The 22,434-nt window shown below is 45.1% G+C and overlaps 1 protein-coding gene across 6 annotated transcripts in view; it reads right to left on the bottom strand.

Moving 5' to 3' along the window:
* ddx11 (DEAD/H (Asp-Glu-Ala-Asp/His) box helicase 11) overlaps positions 1-22,434 on the bottom strand; it is a 155,283-nt gene that overhangs the window by 95,598 nt on the left and 37,251 nt on the right. For all 6 annotated transcript variants that reach the window (XR_005458340.1, XM_038780636.1, XM_038780633.1 and 3 more), the window contains exons 10-13: positions 21,904-22,056; positions 9,984-10,030; positions 522-601; positions 209-253 (exon numbers count right to left, since the gene is read on the bottom strand). Coding sequence is in view for 5 of the 6 variants with exons in the window: in XM_038780636.1 (XP_038636564.1) it covers positions 209-253; positions 522-601; positions 9,984-10,030; positions 21,904-22,056 (325 nt within the window). In the remaining variant the exon portion in view is untranslated. The remainder of the gene's footprint in view (positions 1-208; positions 254-521; positions 602-9,983; positions 10,031-21,903; positions 22,057-22,434) is intronic.

Here is a 22,434-nt window from a genome sequence, read left to right as displayed (position 1 = left end):
CAAAATACATTATGGTCTCTCAGAAAACCTACCAAGAAAGGCTCTTCCCACTGATGATCATTCTAATAGTATCCAATGTGTCTCCCACACCTATCAAAACAGTAGTGGGGCCCCAAGGCGCTGGATAAGCAAAGAGAAGACCTCTATATATATATTCAAAGTAAGTAGTTCAGAATATTCCAAACTGTGGAAGTGCCTGGTCACCTACCTCCCTGAAAAATCTTCTGCGTGTTCGGATTTTGTCCAACTTTTCCTGGTTAATCATGAAATAAAAAGAGTTGAAAAAGAAATCAAGTCCACAAAGAAATAAAAGCAGACTATAAAGACAGAACCCAATTGTTCAGTGGCTGGGGCACTGGGTTCAAGTGTGATCCATGTGCCCTCACTTTCCTGAATTATCACTCCGGATGACTGAAATGGAAAGTGTTCCATTACCGATCACTAACATCTCTCACACTGAGAAGCACAAGTCTGACAGAAAAGAAATGTTTCAACCAATGGAAAGCACAAACAATGCTCACCTCCTAAAACTTGGAGAAGATTAACGAGGATGTAAAGGATCTGTTTGATGTACAATAGATTTTTTGCTTTCAGTCTGATTCTGTGCATCAAAAGTAAAAACATGTTATTAGGGACCATAAGACCATTTTATACTCTGCACAATGTCCATATGTAAGAAGGCGAATTTCAATGGCTGCACCAGGATCCAGGTTGATAAACACATACAAATTTTTTTTTTTTGTTGCAATTTCCAATTAAAAAGGAGCAATTTTTGCGTGGCTAATCCACCTACCCTGAACATCTTTGGTTTGTGGGGGTGAGACCCACGCAGACACTGGGAGAATGTGCAAACTCCACACAGACAGTGACCCAAGGCCGGATCAAACCCAGGTTCTCAGCACCGTGCTAACCACTGCACCACCGTAAAACATACAAATATTAAAGGGATAATAAGTAGGGAGGTACAGTGGCGCACTGGTTAGCACTGCTGCCTAAGGAGCCGAGGACTCGGATTCGCTTCCGGCCCCGGGTCACTGTCCGTGTAGAGTTTGCACATTCTCCGTGTCTGCGTGGGTCTCATCCCCGCAACCCAAAGATGTGCAGGGTAGGTGGATTGGCTGCACAAAATTGCATCTTAATTGGAAGAAAATTATTGGTACACTAAATCTAAAAAAAAAGTATTAAGCATTGTGAAGTGACTAAAAGGGATGCTTGTTGGGTCTGTCTTTGTGGGGTTTCGGTGCAAAATACTGAGTGAAATAGTCCAGGCACTAGTGCTAAAACTACTTTTGCCCCTGAGTGAGAACAGAGACAGAAGACCACAGCAAACCGGAAACCAATAGTGGGATTTTCCCCTCAGTGCACTATGTGCAGGAGTAGGTGCGAAAATCAGTATTTTATCTGCCAGCCACAGTGGCCAGTTTTCACACCATATTGTCTAATTCCACACACAGGAAATACCCAGATTGCAAGCAGGTGGTCTCCGATTTGCCTGCCCTACCATGAGCTCACTGCTTCCTCACTCCCAGCACCATATTAAAGTGCAGCCTCGCACAGCTTTCTCAATGTCAGCAGCCTAAGATTGAAGGCATGGTCCCCAAAAGCCAAGAAAGCGTCACTCCCAAATTCAATTCTGCCTCATTGGAATGCGCTTTGGACGCAGTCGACACCAGCTGCGATTTCCCATTCCCACACATTGGCCACAGGATGTCCAGGAAGCTCATCTATCCCACTTGGGAGGCAGAACCAGTGGTGGTCAGCACACAGAAGAGGTCAAGCACCCAGTGTAGAAAAAGGAAGAATGAGCTCAACCATGATGCCAGGTCAACTATCTCATCACCCTCAACTCACCACACATTGACTGGCACCTCACTCACTGCCAGCTCCAGGGACATTACCACTCAATCTCACACACACATGGTTTTGTACGAGAGAGGTCATGTCTCACTAATTTGATTGAATTTTTTGAGGTGACAAAAATAATTGATGAAGGAAGGATGTTGTCTACATGGACTTCTAGTGAAGCATTTGATAAGGTCCCTCATGGCAGGCTGGTGCAAAAGATTAGATCACATGGGGTCAGGGGTGAACTAGCTGGATGGATCTGGAACTGGCTTGGCCATCGAAGGCAGGCGGTAGCAGTGAAAGGGTGTTTTTCCAAATGGAGGTCTGTAACTAGTGGTGTTCCGCTCCCCGAAAAGATGGTTAGGCAGCAGCTTGGGTCAGTCTCCAGAGACCTGGATTCTTGAGGGGGACACTTAAAACCAATTTGCCACAGATTCCACCCCCCCCCCCCCCCCCCTCAAATACACTGATTTCAAGTGTCAATTCAATGGACGGTAATGCTGAGAGATGAGGTCTCGAAAGGCCACAACGCTGTTTGGATATTTCCCTTTTGGCTCAGTTCTTTTTGGTTCAGTTTTTGTTCAAATTATTCGATACCACCAGCCTGGACTCTGACCGATATTTCAGTCTGATAATGGAGTTTGAAAAGTCCAGCAAAATTAGCATTGATGTAGGACTTTCAAGGGCTCTTCACAATTTGAAACAGCCTTTTCCAAAGTTGCACCTTTCTGGCCATTTTCAAAGTGCAACCACTGCCAGAAAATAATGTGAAAATTGTGTTCCCTTTTGAGAGTCCACGACCCACAAAGCAGCCCAGGGTCATCCACACTGTAGATGTCAGGAATGCACACAGACATAGCAATACGGTTAGGAAAATTTAAAATATTTAGGAGTACAACGGCGGCAAGGATGATCAGAATATGTTGGGAATGTTGGGATGCGGTGCTGTGCACCCCATCACCTAAGCGCTCGCTGACACTTGCGCTGCTAATTGCAAATGGTGATTTTTTTTTTGGCAGTCCACTGAGCCTTTGAGCATGTTCTGGAAGCCCACATCATAGATTCGGACAATGTTGAGGGAAGCAATGGATTAGGAGCGAGGATGTACTGAAGCCAAGGTGTGTTCTTTATTAGCAACAACTCGTCAACTAGAGAGCCTCATGGTGTCTGAGCATTTTTGGACTTTGTAAAGGCCAAGGTTGGCCATGAAAGCAGAATGTGCATCTTAAATGTCTGGCATACAAGTGGTTCAATGTCGCCATCTTCAGGTGATCCACATGTATAGTAATGTGAGGATAAAAGCAGGCCAACATCCCTAACTGAGAGTGCTAGATGTCAATGTGATAAAGAAGGTGAGAGAGAATTGAGTAATCTCTGAATAGTTTCACACCTGCGGAATGTCCTTAGCTGCCTTGGCCTTAGTGTCACCATCCAGGTTACACAGGCAACGCTGTCCCATTGCCGGAGATGAATCACCTTCCGGAACATCGGAAAATTGAAAGCATACAGCTGTAGTGGAACAGCGCCAGTCTCTAAGCCTGCTGTTGTGACGGGATTCTGGAGAGACGCTTGAAGAGGCAGCACCTTTTGATATGATGCCAGGATTCACTCCTTCAGTCAGCACCTCATCTCAGCAAGGAGACATGCTCTCAGGCATTCATGCCCCATGACATTCAATGGCATTACCATCGTTGAATCCCCCACTATCAGCATCCTGGTGGTTACTATTGACCAGAAACTGAGCTGGTCTAGTCATATAAATACTGCATCTACCAGAGGAGGTCAGACTAGGAGCCGTGCAGCAAGTATCTCATCTTCCAACTCCCCAAAGCCTGCCCAAAAAGCCCAAGTCAGAAATGTGATTGAAAACATAGCAAAAATACAGCACAGAGCAGGCCCTTTGGCCCACGATGTTGTGCCAAACTTTTGTCCGAGGTTAAGAACAAATTAATCTCCACCCCATCATTTTCCCGTAATCCATTAACCTATCCAATAGCCACTTGAAAGTCCCCAATGTTTCCGACTCAACTACTTCCACAGGCAGTGCATTCCATGCCCCCACTACTCTCTGGGTAAAGAACCTACCTCTGACATCCCCCCTATATCTTCCACCATTCACCTTAAATTTATGTCCCCTTGTAATGGTTTGTTCCACCCGGGGAAAAAGTCTCTGACTGTCTACTCTACCTATTCCCCTGATCATCTTATGAACCTCTAACAAGTCGCCCCTCATCCTTCTCCGTTCTAATGAGAAAAGGCCGAGCACCCTCAACCTTTCCTCGTAAGACCTACTCCATTCCAGGCAACATCCTGGTAAATCTCATTTGCACCTTTTCCAAAGCTTCCACGTCCTTCCTAAAATGAGGCGACCCGAACTGCTTTGCCTGGATGAGGGCAGCTCCAAAAACAATCGAGAAGCTTAACACCACCAAGGACAAAGCAGCCTGCTTGATTGGCTTCCTTTCCACAAACATTCACTCCCTCTACCATAGGATCGTAGAATGTACAGTGCAGAAGGAGGCCATCGGCCCATCGAGTCTGCACCTGCCCTTGAAAAGAGCACCCTACCCAAGCCCACACCGTAATCCAGTAACCCCATCAGCAACACATAATAACAGCAGTGTGTACCAACTACAAGATATGTTGCAGGAACTCACCCTGCAAACCTACGACCACTACCATCTAGAAGGATAAGGCCTGTAGAGACATGAGGACGCCACAACCTGCAAATTCCCCTCCATATCACCTACCATGCCGACTTGGAAATGCATTGCCGTTCCTTCACTGTCACAACATCCTGGAACTCCTTGCTATCTGCATTTTGGGTGTACGTACATCACATGGACTGCAGCAGTTCAGGAATGCCACTCACCACCACCTTCTCAAGGGCAATTGGGGATGGACAATAAAGGCTGGCCTAGCCAGTGATGTCCACATCCCATAAATTAATAAATATCATCCTTCGAAGGAGCAAGGCAATGTGAGCCTGATGTGCGACTGTTCATTCTCATACTGAAGTGCATGGTTGAAAGAAAGCAATAACAATGTTGGTGTTGATGTTGGTCTATGATGGAAGGCACTTGTCCAAGAGGTTACTCACTCCCAACAGTCATCCTCCTCGTGGAATCTGGTGGCTATGAGGGTTCACGCACATGTCTGTTTCATCTGACCTCTTCCCCATGAGCCATGGCTTTCTCAAACTCAACACCCTCATCCCATTTGATGTCCTCATTGGAGGGGATGTGCAGCTCCTCCACTTTTGGTAAGAATATAAAGAATGGCAGAAAATGACTAAAATGTGAAAGGAGAAAGAAATTAGAGTATGAGAGGAAACAAGGAAATTAAAGTACGAGAGGAAACTAGAGGAAATTAGAGTACGAGAGGAAACTTGAGGAAATTAGAGTACGAGAGGAAACTCGAGGAAATTAAGAGTATGAGAGGAAACTAGCTGGAAATGGATAGCTAAAGTTTCCATGGGTATGTAAAAAGGATCAGAATAAAGTGACTGTTGGTCCTCTACCACATAGCTGAAGCTTGTCCAGTCACCCAACTGCTCTGGAGAATCTCCACAAGGTGTATGTGGGATTCATACAAGGCAAGCCATTAGTGCCACTTTGTGGTAATAGTCTCGCATGAAAGCACATCATTGCTTCACTTTCTTCATTCCTGGCATTGTCAATGAAAAGGCTCCCAAAATGGCTCAGCTGTGCATCTCTCCTCATTTGAGAATGCACAGTTCAGCAGGGCGCCCCTTTAATTGCACCCCCCCCCCCCCCCCCTCTCCTGTGCCTGTGCATGCACCCACTCTCCAATCTGCTCTCATTTTAACTTTGTTCTGCAGGATCGCTGCAGGTTAAACAGTGGTGGTGCCGATCTGGGTGTGATGTCACGACTGAGACTGGACTGACATGCCTTCCCTCAGTCTAGACTGAGACACAGACAGTTTATGCAAGCTCAACATTGAAGCATTTTTTCACTCAACGATCTTCCCATTCTGGCACAAAGTCGCTATGTCGTTCTGTATCGTCCCTCTCCCTATCCTGGTGCTGAAGATACTTCCCCACATCCACTTGCCAGCTGTACGTTGTTCATATACCGCTGTGAAATACATCAATCTATTTGGACGGCAACTTGCCCCCTTACAGGGAGCATGATTCCAGCGAACATCCCTTTTGAGATGCAAATGTGTTAAAATTACATTCCTGACTTGCCGCGGTGGGAAATGCAGCCCACAGTGGATGGCTGGAGCAGACAATCCTGATCTGCTTTTTTAATAGCAATAAACTGATTTTCCTGATCTCACAACATATTCTATTCTAATTCCACACAAATCAACTTGGAAGGAACACAAACACATTACAGATGGTTTAGCAGAAGCTAAAAGTGAAGAGGATAGCAATAAACAAGAATGTTGTTATTTTTTGTACTTTCAATCTCTTCCCTTGGTCAGCAATGCGAGATGGAGAAAGGATTCGCAGGGTCAGAATATAAATTCACCTTCGTAACCATCTCTATACCAATTGACAAAGAGCTTTATGAGCATCCACTACCCATACATGATGGGACCACACCCACCGGATGCAAGTATTCTGCCAAATGTCAACATAGAGTTCAAAGATAGAGCCCTTGTCTCCATTTACTACGACTGTCCAGAGTAGCGTTTGAATCCTATCCTTACTTCTCCAGAAGCAGTATAGTTCCCACTGTGCTACAGACTCATTAGGCGTTTGCATAACACTCAGTACATCTCAGGCTAAACCTGCACAGTGCCTTGTCAGGTCATGTCATAGAACATAGAACACTACAGCGCAGTACGGGCCCTTCGGCCCTCGATGTTGCGCCGACCTGTGAAACCATCTGAAGCCTATCTGACCTACACTAAAGTCAGATTGTAGCTGAGCGACCAAAGGTGATCCCAACATGCAAGACACATTCGAATCCTAATAGGGCTCACCAATTGCTTTCTATCTGTTAACCAGTCATCTATATATGTGGAAATATCACCCCCATTTTCTATGAGCCCTTATCTTGCATATTATCCATTTTGTGTGGAACCTTATCGATATTATTTTGGAAATCCAGATACATTACATACATAGAAACATAGAAGATAGGAGCAGGAGGAGGCCTTTTGGCCCTTCAAGCCTGCTCCGTCATTCATCACGATCATGGCTGATCATCCAACTCAATAGCCTAATCCTGCTTTCTCCCCATAGCCTTTGATCCCATTCTCCCTAAGTGCTATATTTAGCCACCTCTTGAATATATTCAAGGTTTTAGCATCAACTACTTCCTGTGGTAATAAATTCCACAGGCTCACCACTCTGTGTGAAGAAATTTCTCCTTATATCTGTCCAAAATGGTTTACCCTGAATCCTCAGACTGTGACCCCTGGTTCTGGACACACCTATCATTGGTAACATCTTCCCTGCATCTACCCTGTCTATTCCCGTTAAAATGTTATACATCTGCCGGTTCCTTAGATACAGGGCCCAAAACTGCTCACAATATTCCAAATGGGGTCTGACCAGAATCTTATATAGCCTAGAAGTACAGCCCTGGTCTTGTATTCTAGCCCTCTCGACATGAATGCTAACATTGCATTTGCCTTCTTAACTGCCGACTGAACCTGCACATTAACCTTAAGAGAATCGTGAACAAGAACTCCCAAGACCCTTTGTGGTTCTGATTTCTTAAGCATCTCCCCATTTTGAAAATAGTCTATGCCTCCATTTCACCTTCCAAAGTGCATAACCTCACACATTTCCACATTGTATTCCATCTGCCACTTCATTGCCCACTCTCATAGCCTGTCCAAGTCCTTCTGCAGCCCTCCTTCTTCCTCAATTCTACCTGTCCCTCTACAGATCATTGTATCATCTGCAAACTTAGCAACAGTGCCTTCAGTTCCTTCTTCCAGATCATTAATGTATAATGTGAAAAGTTGTGGTCCCAGCACAGACCCCTGAGGCACACCACTAGTCACTGGCTGCCATCTTGAAAAAGATGGCTTTATTCCCACTCTCTGCCTTCTGTCAGTCAGTCAATCCTCTATCCATGCCAGGATCTTACCCTTAAAACCATGGGCGTTTAACTTATTTTACAGTCTCCTATGCAGCACCTTGTCAATGCCTTCTGGAAATCTAAATAAATCATGTCCACTGGTTCTCCTTTGTCTAACTTCCTTGTTACTTCCTCAAAGAGCTTGAAAAGATTTATTAGACATGACCTCCCCTTGACGAAGCCGGGCTGACTCAGTCCTATTTTATCATGCACTTCCAAGTACTCTGCGATTTCATCTTTAATAATAGAGTCCAAAATGTTATCAATGACTGAAGTCAGGCTAACCAGCCTATAATTTCCCGTCTTCTGCCTCCCTCCCTTCTTAAACAGTGGTGTTATATTAGCCAATTTTCAGTCCTCTGGGAGCCTTCCTGCCTCCAGGGACTCCTGAAAGATCACCACCAATGCCTCCACAATCTCCTCAGCTATCTCTTTTAGAACTCTGGGGTGTAGTCCATCCGGGCCAGGTGATTTATCCACCTTCAGACCTTTCAGTTTCCCCAGAACCTTCTCCTTAGTGATGGTCACTGCACTCACCTCTGCCCCCCGGATTCTCCTGGAGCTCTGGCATCCCACTGGTGTCTTCTACCATGAAGACTGATGTAAACTATTCAGTTCCTCTGCCATTTCTTTGTTTCCTACTATTACTTCTCCAGCCACATTTTCCAGTGGTCCAATGTCTATTTTTGCCTCTCTTACCGATTATATAATGAAAAAAAAACTCTTCCTTCATGTTCTGTGTTTTAATTTAGACCCGAACTCTTCAAATTCTCTCAGCAGAACATCATTCCTGGTTCTACCTATGTCGTCGGTACCCATGACAACTGGATCCTCCCCCTTGCAACCAAATCCCGTGGCAGCTGCAAGGGCATTTCCTTAACCCTGGCACTAGGTAGGCAGCACAACCTTTGGAGACCTTGACTGTGGCTGCAGAGGACTGTATCTGTCCCCCTGACTATACCCACACTTGAATGGCATCTTTGACCATGGTGCCAGTCCAATCACCACCTTTCAGTTCTTCTTCCTATCTACATAGGTAGTATGCACCTCATATATTTTGGTCAAAGTCAGGGGTTGAGGCTCCTCCATCACTGCATGTGATTCCCCATACCTGCCTGACTTGCAGTCACATCCTCCTGTCCTTGACCACCTCTTAAGATTCTGCCTAATGCAAGCAGTGTGACTGTCTCCTGGAATAAAGTACCATGATAACTCCCCATTCATCCATCCCTCCCCATTGCAATACATAACAGTTTCCCACATGCTGCAGTCATGGCACACCACCAGCCCTGCCATTTCTGTCCAACCGTATTTATTTAATTGGTCAATTAGTTAATAATTTGCACAGATAAAGTAATAAAAAGTTGCATTCACCTATCTTGGAATCAAGAAAGAACACTCACCAACTATACTGGAGGCGGAAAAAAGGAACACCTCTCTGCCCACCTCCACCAAACTCCCACCTGAACAATTTCCAAGTTATACACTCTGCCCATGACTCACTGTGGTATAGTCTCCTTTCCATGCAATCCTTACTCCATCAATAATTTAATTTTATTAGTCGCATTTAAGGGCCACCAGCTGTCATGGTGGGGTTTTAACCCAAACTGCTGGGATTGCTAATCCAGTGATATTACCAATGTACCACCATCTATCACAGATTACAAGAAGAGTTGATGGCTCAGTTTTAAATTTAATTTAAAACTATTAAGCCAAAAGGTGAGCGGCCAGTGGACTATTTGACTTCAGCAGCAACACAAACAAGGCCAATTCTATCTTTCCATGCCACCGCTAGCCACTCCGCCGCCGCCGCCACCCCCCCCCCCCCCCCCCCCCCCGACAAACAGGAAAGTAATGAACTAACAGGCTGATTTCTTTTGTCCCCTTTTGCTCTGTGTAAGAAGCAAATTAAGGTGGTTAGCTAACTCAGCACAGACCAAGGATCAATCCTGGGACCCCTCTGTGGGGAGTGTGTGGATAATTTAGTAAATTAGGACACTGACCCTCCATTACTATTCACAGGTCGTAATGGAGAAGATGGAAATGTGCTTTACGAAGCAAGAACTGGGCCTTACCTGTACCGCTCCATGTACTGTGAGAGCTGCGAGTGAGCACAACACAACTGAGAAAAGAAAACACAACAAAGCATGAAGACGCTCACTTCTCACCCTGAGGATCAGAGATTCCTATATGATACTCCTCTTTACCCAACTCCTTCCCAGTGGCACATTTGCATGCAAAACACATCTAGAAACAAAATATAGACTGCAGCAGAAAGCTCCTAGGAAACTGGTCACTGGGTGTTGCCGTGTCATGGCATTCTCACCTCAGAACGTTGTGGGTTCAAACCCCACTTGGAAATTTGAGCACATAATTTAGGCAGACACGTCCAGTGCAATAGTAAGGTACCATTTTTCAGATGAGCTGTCCCAGGCCCTCTCAAGTGTAAAAGATCCCACGGTACTATTTTGACGAGAAGGGTTTTTACCAGTGTCCTTCGCGATATTTACTTTCAAACACAATTGTGAAAAAATATTTATGTGGTCATTGTTCTGCGCAAACTGGTTGCTGTATTTCCTAAGGTACAGAAGTGATTACATTTCAGAAGTATTTCACTAGCTGTAAAATATTTTGAGACATGCTAATGTTGTAAAGGCACTATATAAATTGAAACAAAAACAGAAGATGCTGGACAATCTTAGCAGAGCTGACAGCATCTGTGGAGAGAGTAGGGAGCTAACGTTTCCAGTCTGGATGACTCTGCGTCAAAGCTTTTGTTTCAGATTCCAGCTTCTGCAGTAATTTTCTTTTAGCTATATAAATTGATGTCTTTTAAAATTCTTATCTGTTAAGTGATCTCCCAACACTGCTCTCCTCTAATTTATTGCTGCTATTTATGGTCATAGGAACATAGGAATTAGGAGCAGAAGTGAGCAATTCAGTACTTCGAGCCTGCTCTGCCATTCAATCAGATCATGGCTGATCTGTTCCTGGTCCCAAATCCATCTCCCCACCTGTTGCCCATCTCCCTTTAACCCGTTTTATCAGAAATATATCGATCTCCTTCCTGAACCTATTTCATGACTCTGATTCTACCGCACTATAGGCAACAAGTTCTACAAATTCACCACCCCCTGCAAGTAGTTCCTCCTCATCTGAACTTCCTTCCAGATATGTTCTTCCTCCTCATTGTGTTTTAAAGCCAAATACCTAATTCTCTACAATCTGTAAATATTTAAACCCAAAGACTGCAATCTCCATATTCTTTGTATTCTGACCAACCTCATCTTCTCAGGTTACCCATCACAGTCCCTGGGTATGTCTCTGTCCCACTGTCAGGGCAAACACAGCAGAGATGATGGCACAATGGTTTACAGAGTGGTGCTGGAAAACCTCAACATTGACTCCGGGTCCGTGTGGAGTTTGCGCATTCTCCACGTGTCCGCGTGGGTTTCACCCCCACAACCCAAAAGATGTGCAGGTTAGGTGGATTGGCCACGCTAAATTGCCCCTTAATTGGAAAAGAAATAATTGGGTACTCTAAAGTTTATAATTTTAAAAAAACATTGATTTTGGGCCTCAAGAAGTCATACAGCATCAAACATGGGCAATATAACCCATAACCAATATAACTGATCACCACCGACTGCTCTACAGCTACCACCTACAGCTCATAATTCCGTACTCCTCCATGTTGAACACCTTCTGAAGGAAGCGCTGAAGGTGACAAGGGTTCAGAATGTACTCTGGGTGGGGGACTTCAAATGTCCATCACCAAGCGTGGCTCGCTAGCACCATAGCTGACCGAGGTAGCCAAGCCCTGAAGGACATATCCACCAGTCAGGACCAGGGACAGGTTCTGAGGGAGCCAACAAGAGGGATAAACCTACTTAACCACATCCTCACCAATTGCCTTGTCACAGATACATCCATTAAACACAGTACAGGTGAGAGCGATTATAAAACAGAGATCGCCCTCCATCATCCTGCATGCCACTACTATCATGCTGAATTGAATAGATTCAGAACTAGATCTAGCAGCTCAAAATTGAGCATCCATCAGGTACTGGGGTCCATCTGCAGGTCTCAGGGTTCAGCATATCCTTCACTCCACCATAATACAGAATTTACAGTGCCATTCGGCCCATCAAGTCTGCACCGGCTCTTGGAAAGAGCACCCTACCCAAGGTCAACACCTCCACCCTATCCCCATAACCCAGTAACCCCACCCAACACTAAGGGAAATTTTGGACACTAAGGGCAATTTATCATGGCCAATGCACCTAACCTGCACATCTTTGGATTGTGGGAGTAAACCGGAGCACCCGGAGGAAACCCACGCACACACGGGGAGGATGTGCCGACTCCGCACAGACAGTGACCCAAGCCGGAATCGAACCTGGGACCCTGGAGCTGTGAAGCAATTGTGCTATCCACAATGCTACCGTGCTGCCCATCTCCCTTTAACCCGTGTATCAGAAATATATCGATCTCCTTCCTGAACCTATTTCATGACTCCGATTCCATACAAACGCATATCAGGAGCAGTGTCAGGCATACCTACCAGGCATAAGTGCCAACCTGGTGAAACTAGAACACAGGAGTATGTGCTCTCTAGGGTAGAAGCAGCATGTATTACACAGAGCCAAGCAATCCCACAACCAACAAATCAGATCACAGTTCCTTAGTCCTGCCACATTCAACCGTGAGCTGTGCTGGAAAATAAACTAACTGGAGAGGGCCACGAACATCCCCATCCTCAATGATGGTGGTGGCACATTCAGAGCAAAAGAAAAGGCTGAAACCTTTACAAATATTTTCAACCAGAAGTGGCGAGTTTACTATCCCTCTCGGCCTCTCCCGAGGTCCCAACATCACAGCCTTGAACCAATTCGATTCACTCCACATGACAGGGACAGGTCCATTATCCAGCAATCGCAGTGCTACTGAATGTCAGAGGGAGGTGTTTGGGCTCTCTTTTTGCAGTTAGTTAGTCATTGCCTACCATTGGTACTTTCCACTTATCAGCTCTTGCCTGAATGGCACCATCTTCATCAGCACCCCATCCACCACTTTAAACATTCACCACCAGCTGCGGTGTGCATCATTCACAAAATGCACTGCAGCACTTTCTCGAATACTTTGACAGTGCCTCCAAAACTCATGACCTTTACCACCTAGAAGAACAAAGACAGCAGATGCATGGGAATCTGCCTGTTCACAGCCAAGGACCACACCATTAACTTGGAAATGTATCGCTGTTCCTTCATCATCACCAAGTCAAAATCCTGGAATCCCTACCTAACACCTGTGGACAGATGTATAGCACACAGACTGCAGCAGTTCAAGAAGGTGGCTCAGCAACTGCTCACCGTTACCTTTTCCAGGGCATTTAGGGATAGACAAATGCTGCCCTTGCCTGCGGTGCCCACATCCTATGAATTAAGGTAAATATCTTAAAATGTTCTCATTCTCTACAATCCATGAATGTTTAAGCACAAGCCTACCATACCCTAGCTACTATCTGATTTTACATTACTCTGTTTAAACAGCAGCCAATTACCCACGTCACTCCTTTAAGAGGCTACAAAATTTAATTAATTTTAATTCCAGATACTGCCACATCAATAGCCTACTCAAAAAGCTAATATTTCCATCTGCTGGTTCAGCTCACACAAGCTAAACACATGAAAAACAGAAAACATTTCCCAAAACAAGAGTAGGCTGGAGAATGGAAACCTAAAACAACCCATCATGGGAGCAGAATATAAACTCCATGAAAAGACCTCCAGACAGCTGTTTCTCGGAGGAATATTAAATGGAGAGGGAACAAACAGGAGACAGGAATTAGAGAGCGGGATATCAACAGAGAGAGTGTGAGATTAGGGTGTTGAGATATTAAATTACACCGTGAGTGACGAGAGGTTGGGATGAAGAGACTAGATAGAATGGGACATTAAAGATTTGGGATACGAACAGGAGTGTGGGGTTGGATGGGGTGGGCACAGCTCTGATGGGCTGAATCGCCTATTCCTGTGACGTAACACTATGATATCTTCGACAGAACGAGTACTGTACAAAAATAATTTAGATCTGAAACGTTGACTCTGATTCTCTCCACAGATGCTGCCAGGCCTGCTGAGTATATAGAACATACATAGAACATTACAGCGCAGTACAGACCCTTCGGCCCTCGATGTTGCGCCGACCTGTGAAACAACTCTAAAGCCCATCTACACTATTCCCTTATCATCCATGTGTTTATCCAAAGACCATTTAAATGCCCTTAATGTTGGCGAGTCCACTACTGTTGCAGATAGGGCATTCCAGGCCCTTACTACTCTCTGACTAAAGAACCTACCTCTGACATCTGTCCTAGATCTATCGCCACTCAATTTAAAGCTATGTCCCCTCGTGCTAGACATCACCATCCGAGGAAAAAGGCTCTCACTGTCCACCCTATCTAATCCTCTGATCATCTTGTATGCCTCAATTAAGTCACCTCTTAACCTTCTTCTCTCGCATTTTCTGTTTCAATTCCAGATTTCCAGCATCCACAGTATTTTATTTTTATTCTATGACAGCTGTTTGGTTTAACAACAGTCACTGAGCACACCACAATACTTTACAGAGGGACTGGTTTGCTATGTCTTGGACATGTTGATCTTCGGCACCTTTAGAGTATATTTTGTGGGTAACCTATGGGTTAAATATGTTAAATAAATATTGTTAAACTTGAATTTGTGTTTGTGCTTTGTTCTCCTCATTATTAAAGACATCTCGGTAAACCTTTGATAAAGGTCACACCCACAGTGACCTGCAGACAAAGTGGGATTGAAGAGACCCGGGAGCGCATCCTATGGTTGAAGAGCAGCATGTTTACTTCAAAAGCCTAATTTATGCTGGGATTTAATTTTGTCCTGTTTGAATTTGGTTGGCTGGTTGTTTTGAAAGGACAGCATTTAACTCTGTTGTTTCATGGGTGGGCAACGCCCAGATCGGAAGACTAGGATCTGCCAGTACCAGCAACCCAATATACATAATAATAATCTTTATGGTCTCAAGTAGGCTTACATTGCAATGAAGTTACTGTGAAAAGCCGCTAGTCGCCACATTCTAGTGCCTGTTCGGATACACAGAGGGGGAATTCAGAATGTCCCAAATTACCTAACCGCATGCCTTTCGGGACTTGTGCTAACCACAGGCAAGCTCACAGAACCTAATATAAACTTCACACCTAACCTAGAAGCAGCAGCAGAGTTGTCAGCTGTAGCACACTTGCCCAAGTCAAATCGTTACAGGTTTAATTCTCAGACCTTAACCTTTTTATGTTGCTTTTGCTTTGTTTCTCAATTATTTTAAACCTGTGCCCCTCATTCTCAATCTTTTCACAAGTAGAAACAGTTTCTCCCCATCTACTCTGACCAGATCCCTGAATATCTCTAAAATCTCCCCTCAGCGTTCTCTTCGCCAAAGAAAACAGTCCCAACCTCTCAAATCGATCTTCATTACTGATGTTCCTCACCCTTGGAAACATTCCTGTCAATCATCTCTTCATTCTCTCCATTACCTTTGTAACAACCTGCATATGTCATGCCTGAGATTCATCCAGCTGGGAATGATTGTTCCCTTGTCCTGATTGGACTGGGAATTAACCAGCATTTGTATAATAGGTAGGCCTCTGTAGTAGCTGACAGAAAGGACTCGGTAATATGTGACCGGGCCCTATGTATGTGGCACTGTAAAGCTGAATAAATGTCTCCCTGTGAACTCGCTGGACTCCCCTTGTTGTTACTATAACCTTTTCATCTTTCCTAAAGTGCGGTGTCCAGAACCAGACAGAACATCCCAGTCGAGGCCGAATTAGTGTCTGACACGTGTTCAACATAACCTCCAAAATAAAAGCAAAATATTGTGGATGCTGGAAATCTGAAATAAAAACAGAAAATAACTAGAAAGAAAATTTAAAAACAGAAAAGCTCAGCACGTCTGAAAGAATCTGTAGCGCGAGAAATAGAGTTAATGTTTCCAGTCTAATAAGAGACGGATAAATGCTGTTGAATAAAAGGGGGATTGGTCACGTGGGCTAAAAGAGGTCAAGTTAGAGGACAGGAGAAATTAAAATGACAAACATATCATGCAACTCAAGACAGGAGGAGTGGTAATGTTGGGTATGAAAGACACAAAGCATTGGTCCAGGTGTTCATAGCAGAATAAAGGTTAGTGCTGTCTGAAATAAAAAAACATGAGAACAAAATAAGGACTGGCACTAGGCAGGAAGTAATTAAAAATGAAGGTCAAAGCTCATGTCTGATGCTGGTGAACTCACTGCTGAGTCCAGGCGGCTGTGAAGTACCTGCTCAGAAGAGGAGGTGCTATTCCTCCAGCTTGTGTTGGGTTTCACTGGAACATTGTAACATTGTGGACAGAAGTGCAACCATGAGGGCAAGATGGCGAATTGAAATGGCAAGTGACCGGAAGGTCAGGGTCATGCTTCTGGGGTGAGCAAAGGTGTTCTGCAAAACAGTCACAAGCCTGGTTTGGTCATGCCAATGTAGGGGAGATCACATTGTGGGCAGCAAATACAGCAGACTAAATTGAAAGAAGTGCAAGTAAATTGTTGCTTCACCTGGAAGGAGTGTTTGGGGTCTTGGCCAGTGAGGAGGTAAAGAGACAGGGTTTACACCTTGTAAAGGGAACATAAAGTTAACATGCAGGTACAGTAAGCAATTAGGAAGGGAAATGTTAAGGTGGCCTTTATTGCAACGCAGTTAAGAGTATAAGAGTGGGGAGCAGAAGTGGATAGCACTGTGGCTTCACAACGCCCAGGGTCCCAGGTTCGATTCCCTGCTAGGTCACTGTCTGTGCGGAGTCTGCACGTTCTCCCTGTGTCTGCGTGGGTTTCCTCCGGGTGCTCCGGTTTCCTCCCACAGTCCAAAGACGTGCAGGTTAGGTGGAGTGGCCATGCTAAATTGCCCTTCGTGTCAAAAAGGTTAGGAGTTGTTGGGTTATGGGGATAGGGTGGAAGTGAGGACTTAAGTAGGTCGTTGCAGACTCGGTGGGCCGAATGGCGTTCTTCTGCACTGTATGTTCTTTATCTCACTGTGTAGGACTTTGGTCATGGTGAGCACTGTTCAATTTTGATCCTCATACTCAAGGAAGATAAGTTTGCGGGAGAAGGGATGGTGAAATTTCAGTGGATTGGTCCCTGAGATTAGAGGCTTATCCTAGGAGGAGATTCAAGACAATGGCTTTCTACTCTCTGCCGTTCAGAAAAATGAGGGGTGATGTCAATCAAACGTAGAAGGTTTTGAAAAGGCTTTACACGGTAGATGTTGAGAAGCCAGTCTCCTGCTGGAGAGTGTAGATTTAAGGAGGGAGTGAAAGAGCTAAGTGGCATGGTTCAACAACAAGGGTGGCACAGTAGCACAATGGCTAGCACTGTTGCTTCACAGCACCAGGGACCTGGGTTCAATTCCCGGCTTGGGTCACTGTCTGTGCAGAGTCTGCATGTCCTCCCCAGGTTTGCGTGGGTTTCCTCCGGGTGCTCCGATTTCCTTCCACAACTGCCAAAAGACGTGCTTGTTAGGTGAATTGGACATTCTGAATTCTCCCTCTGTGTACCCCAACAGGCGCCGGAGTGTGGCAACTAGGGAATTTTCACAGTAACATCATTGTAGTGTGACATTGATAAAGATCAACTTCAGGAAACAAAATGTCGGCCACACCCCTGTCTGTATCAATGGTGCCGAGGTGGAGATGGTTGACAGCTTCAGATTCCTGGGTGTGAACATCACCAACAATCTGTCCTGGTCCACCCACATTGACGCCAAGACCAAAAAAACACAGCAACACCTATACATCCTCAGGAAGTTAGGCATTTCCACAACTCTGACCAATTTCTACAGATGCATCACAGACAGCATCTGATCTGGCTGCATCATAGCTTGGTACTGCAACTGCTCGGCCCAAGACCGTAAGAAACTAGAGTCGTGAACACAGCCGGGTCCATCATGCAAACCTGCTTCTCATCCATTGACTCTGTCCACAACTCCAACTGCCTTGGGAAAGTAGACAGCATAATCAAAGACCCCTCCCACCTGGCCTATTCTCCCTTCCAACCTCTTCCATCAGGCAGAAGATAAAAAATTTGAGACTTTGCACCAAGATTCAAAAACAGCTTCTTCCCCGTTGTTACCAGGCTTCTGAATGACCCTCAGGTCTGAGCTGATCTTCTGGACTGAACTGATCTTTCTACACATCTTCTCTACAGTTGTAACGCCACATATCGTATACTTCACCGATTGTCTATGTTTCTGGATTTTCATTGTGTATCTTCATGTATTTATCATATGTTCTATGAACAAAGAACAAAAGAAAATTACAGCACAGGAATAGGCCATTCGGCCTTCCCAGCCAGCGCCGATCTGATCTTTTATCTAAACCTGTCGCCTATTTTCCAAGGATCTAGTTCCCTCTGTTCCCCGCCCATTCATATATCTGTCGAGATGCATCTCAAATGATGCTATCGTGCCCGCCTCTACCACCTCCGCTGGTAAAGCACCCACCACCCTCTGCGTAAAAAACTTTCCACGCACATCTCCCTTAAACGTTCCCTTAAACGTTCCCCTTCTCACCTTGAAATCGTGACCCCTTGTAATTGACACCCCCACTCTTGGAAAAAGCTTGTTGCTATCCACCCTGTCCATACCTCTCATAATTTTGTAGACCTCAACCTCAGTCTTTCCAACGAACACCTTTCTTCATAGCTAGCATCCTCCATACCAGGCGGCATCCTGGTGAACCTCCTCTGCACCCTCTCTAAAGCATCCACATCCTTCTGGTAATGTGGCAACCAGAACTGCACACAGTTTTCCAAATGTGCCCTAACCAAAGTCCTATACAACTGCAACATGACCTGCCGACTCTTGTACTCAATACCCCGTCCGATGAAGGCAAGCATGCTGCATGCCTTCTTGACCACTCTATCAACCTGCGTTGCCACCTTCAGGGTACAATGGACCTGAACTCCCAGATCTCTCTGTATATCAATTTTCCCCAGGACCCTTCCATTGACTGTATAGTCCGCTCTTCAACTGGATCTTCCAAAATGCATCACCTCGCATTTGCCTGGATTGAACTCCATCTGCCATTTCTCTGCCCAACTCTCCAATCTATCTATATTTTGCTGTATTCTCTGACAGTCCGCCTCGCTATCTGCAACTCCACCAATCTTAGTATCATCGGCAAACTTGCTAATCAGATCACGTATACCTTCGTCCAGATCATTCATGTATATCACAAACAACAGTGGTCCGAACACGGATCCCTGTGGAACACCACTCGTCACCTTTCTCCATTTTGAGAAACTCCCTTCCACCACTACTCTCTGTCTCCTGTTGCCCAGCCAGTTCTTTATCCATCTAGCTAGTACACCCTGAACCCCATGCGACTTCACTTTTTCCATCAACCTGCCATGGGAAACTTTATCAAACGCCTTACTGAAGTCCATGTATATGACATCTACAGCCCTTCCCTCATCAATTAACTTTATCACTTCCTCAAATAATTCTATTAGGTTTGTAAGACATGACCTTCCCTGCACAAAACCATGCTGCCTATCACTGATAAGTCTATTTTCTTCGAAATGCGAATAGATCCTATCCCTCAGTATCTTCTCCAGCAGTTTGCCTACCACTGACGTCAAGCTCACAGGTCTATAATTCCCTGGATTATCCCTGCTACCCTTCTTAAACAAAGGGACCACATTAGCAATTCTCCAGTCCTCCGGGACCTCACCCGTGCTCAAGGATGCTGCAAAGATATCTGTTAAGGCCCCAGCTATTTTGTCCCTCGCTTCCCTCAGTAACCTGGGATTAATCCCATCCAGACCTGGGGACGTGTCCACCTTAATGCCTTTTAGCATACCCAAAACTTCCCCCTTCCTGATGCCGACATGAGCTAGAGTATTTAAACATCCATCCCTAACCTCAACATCCGTCATATCCCTCTCCTTGGTGAATACTGATGCAAAGTACTCATTAAGAATCTCAGCCATTTTCTCTGACTCCACGCATAAATTCCCTCTTTTTGTCTTTGAGTGGGCCAATCCTTTCTCTAGTTACCGTCTTGCTCCTTACATACGAATACGGCTTTGGGATTTTCCTTAACCCTGTTAGCCAAAGATATTTCACAACCCCTTTTAGCCCTCTTTATTGCGCGTTTGATATTCGTCCTACTTTCCCGATATTCCTCCAAAGCTTCATCAGTTTTGAGTTGCCTCGATCTTATGAATGCTTCCTTTTTCATCTTAGCTAGTCTCACAATTCCACCCATCATCCATGGTTCCCTAACCTTGCCATTTCTATTTCTCATTTTCACAGGGACATGTCTGTCCTGCACTCTAATCAACCTTTCCTTAAAAGACTCCCACATTTCAAATATGGATTTACCCTTAAACAGCTGCTCCCAGTCCACATTCCCGAGCTCCTGCCGAATTTAGTTATACATGGCCTTTCCCCAATTTAGCACTCTTCCTTTAGGACCACTCTCATCTTTGTCCACGAGTATTCCAAAACTTACGGGATTGTGATCGCTATTTCTTAGCTCTACCCATATTGCCTCAGTGCTCGAATCCTCCATAGTGCCCTCCTTAATCACAGCTGTGATATCATCTCTGACCAGTAATACAACTCCTCCACCCCTTTTACCTCCCTCTCTATCCATCCTCAAGCATCTGTACTCTGGGATACCCTTCCCTCAACCAAGTCTCAGTAATCCCAATAACATCATATTCTCAGGTACTAATCTAAGCCCTAAGCATCTGCCTTACCTGCTACACTTTTTGCATTAAAACAAGTGCACCTCAGAACACCTGTCCCTTTGCGTTCATCATCTCTTTCCTGTCTACTCTTCCCCTTAGTCACAATGAGTTTATTATCTAGTACCTTACTGGCTTTAGTTGCTGCTTCTTTACTGACCTCTAACTTCCTAATCTGGTTCCTATCCCCCTGCCACATTAGTTTAAAACCTCCCCAACAGTGTTAGTAATAGTACCCCCTAGGACATTGGTTCCAGTCCTGCCCAGGTGTAGACTATCCGATTTGTAATGGTCCCACCACCCCCAGAACCGGTTCCAATGTCCCAAAAATCTGAACCCCTCCCTCCTGCACCATCTCTCAAGCCACGTATTCATTCTAACTATTCTTGAATTTCTACTCTAACTGTCTCGTGGCACTGGTAGCAATCCTGAGATTACTACCTTTGAGATCCTACATTCATGTATGGAACGATCTGCTGGAATGTACGCAGAACAGTATTTTTTACTCTGTCGCGGTACACATGACAATAAATCGAAATCTAAGGGGCAGAGTCTCAGGATTAACAGTTGACCATTTAGGATGGAGAAGAAATTTCATCATTTAGAGGGTTGAAAATCTTTGGAATTTTCTACCTAAAGAACTGTGAATGCTAAGTTGATGAGACAATTGAGAGCAAGACAGAGAGCTGTCATTTGACCCAAAGGGAATCAGGGGATATGGGGAATCAGGTAGGAAAGTGAGTTCCAGGTCGTAGACCAGCCATAGCTCTTCTGAAATTAGCAGTAGGCTGAAGGGGCTGTATGTCTCACACCGGCTCCTTTCTCCAACATTAAAAATTTGGAGGAATTTGGAGAACGTCAGTAGATTGGGATTGACTGCAGAGCTCTGCCAAAGATAGCACCAGGGTAAAGTCCAACAGGTTTGTTTTGAATCACTAGCTTTCACCTAAAAGGTGAATTCACCTAATGAAGGGGCTGCTCTCCGAAAGCTAGTGATTCGCAACAAACCTGTTGGACTTTAACATGGTGTTGTAAAACTGTGCCCACCCCAGTCCAACGTCGGGCATCTCCCGATCAAAGATAGCACAGGTGTGATGGGACAAATCGACATCCATTCTGCGTCATACTGGGATTCTAAATGACCACAACCCTAGTTTCACGGAGGCAGTACCCACCTGTGATCCCGTCACCTTGTAGCTGTGAATGCCAGTGATCGTATCGATCAGGTTGTGCGCCTCATCAATCACCAACACTTGCCCCTTCAGTTTGATGCCAGATGCCAGCCTGGTCGAGCTGTGTAGCAGCGTCTGGTATGGCATCACCACCAGCTGTCAGGAGTAGAGAGAACCAATGAAAATCAATCAGAGAGAGAGAGAGACAATGTTCATTCAATACACACTTCAACTGCCTCAAAGTACCCGTCATCCAATAGTCATTTCACAACTTCATAAAACCCAAAATTGAGTAAACTGGGCCTGTAATCACTGGAATTGAGAAGATCGAGAGGGGATCTCGTTGGATTGCATGAAATGTTTACAGGACTGGACAGACGATGCAGGGATATTGTTTACTCTGGGTAGGTGGAGGGTGAGGAGAGTCTAGAACAAGGGGTCTCGGTATCACATGGAGAAGGCCATTTTGGACTGAGTTCTGGAGAAATGTATTCACTCAGAGGATGGTGAACCTGTGGAATTCTCCACCACATA

Source organism: Scyliorhinus canicula, chromosome 20 (genome assembly GCF_902713615.1).
Source record: "Scyliorhinus canicula chromosome 20, sScyCan1.1, whole genome shotgun sequence".
NCBI classification, from domain to species: domain Eukaryota; kingdom Metazoa; phylum Chordata; class Chondrichthyes; order Carcharhiniformes; family Scyliorhinidae; genus Scyliorhinus; species Scyliorhinus canicula.
The sequence above is the reverse complement of the archived record's forward strand: the minus strand, read 5'-3'. Positions and strand labels throughout refer to the sequence as shown.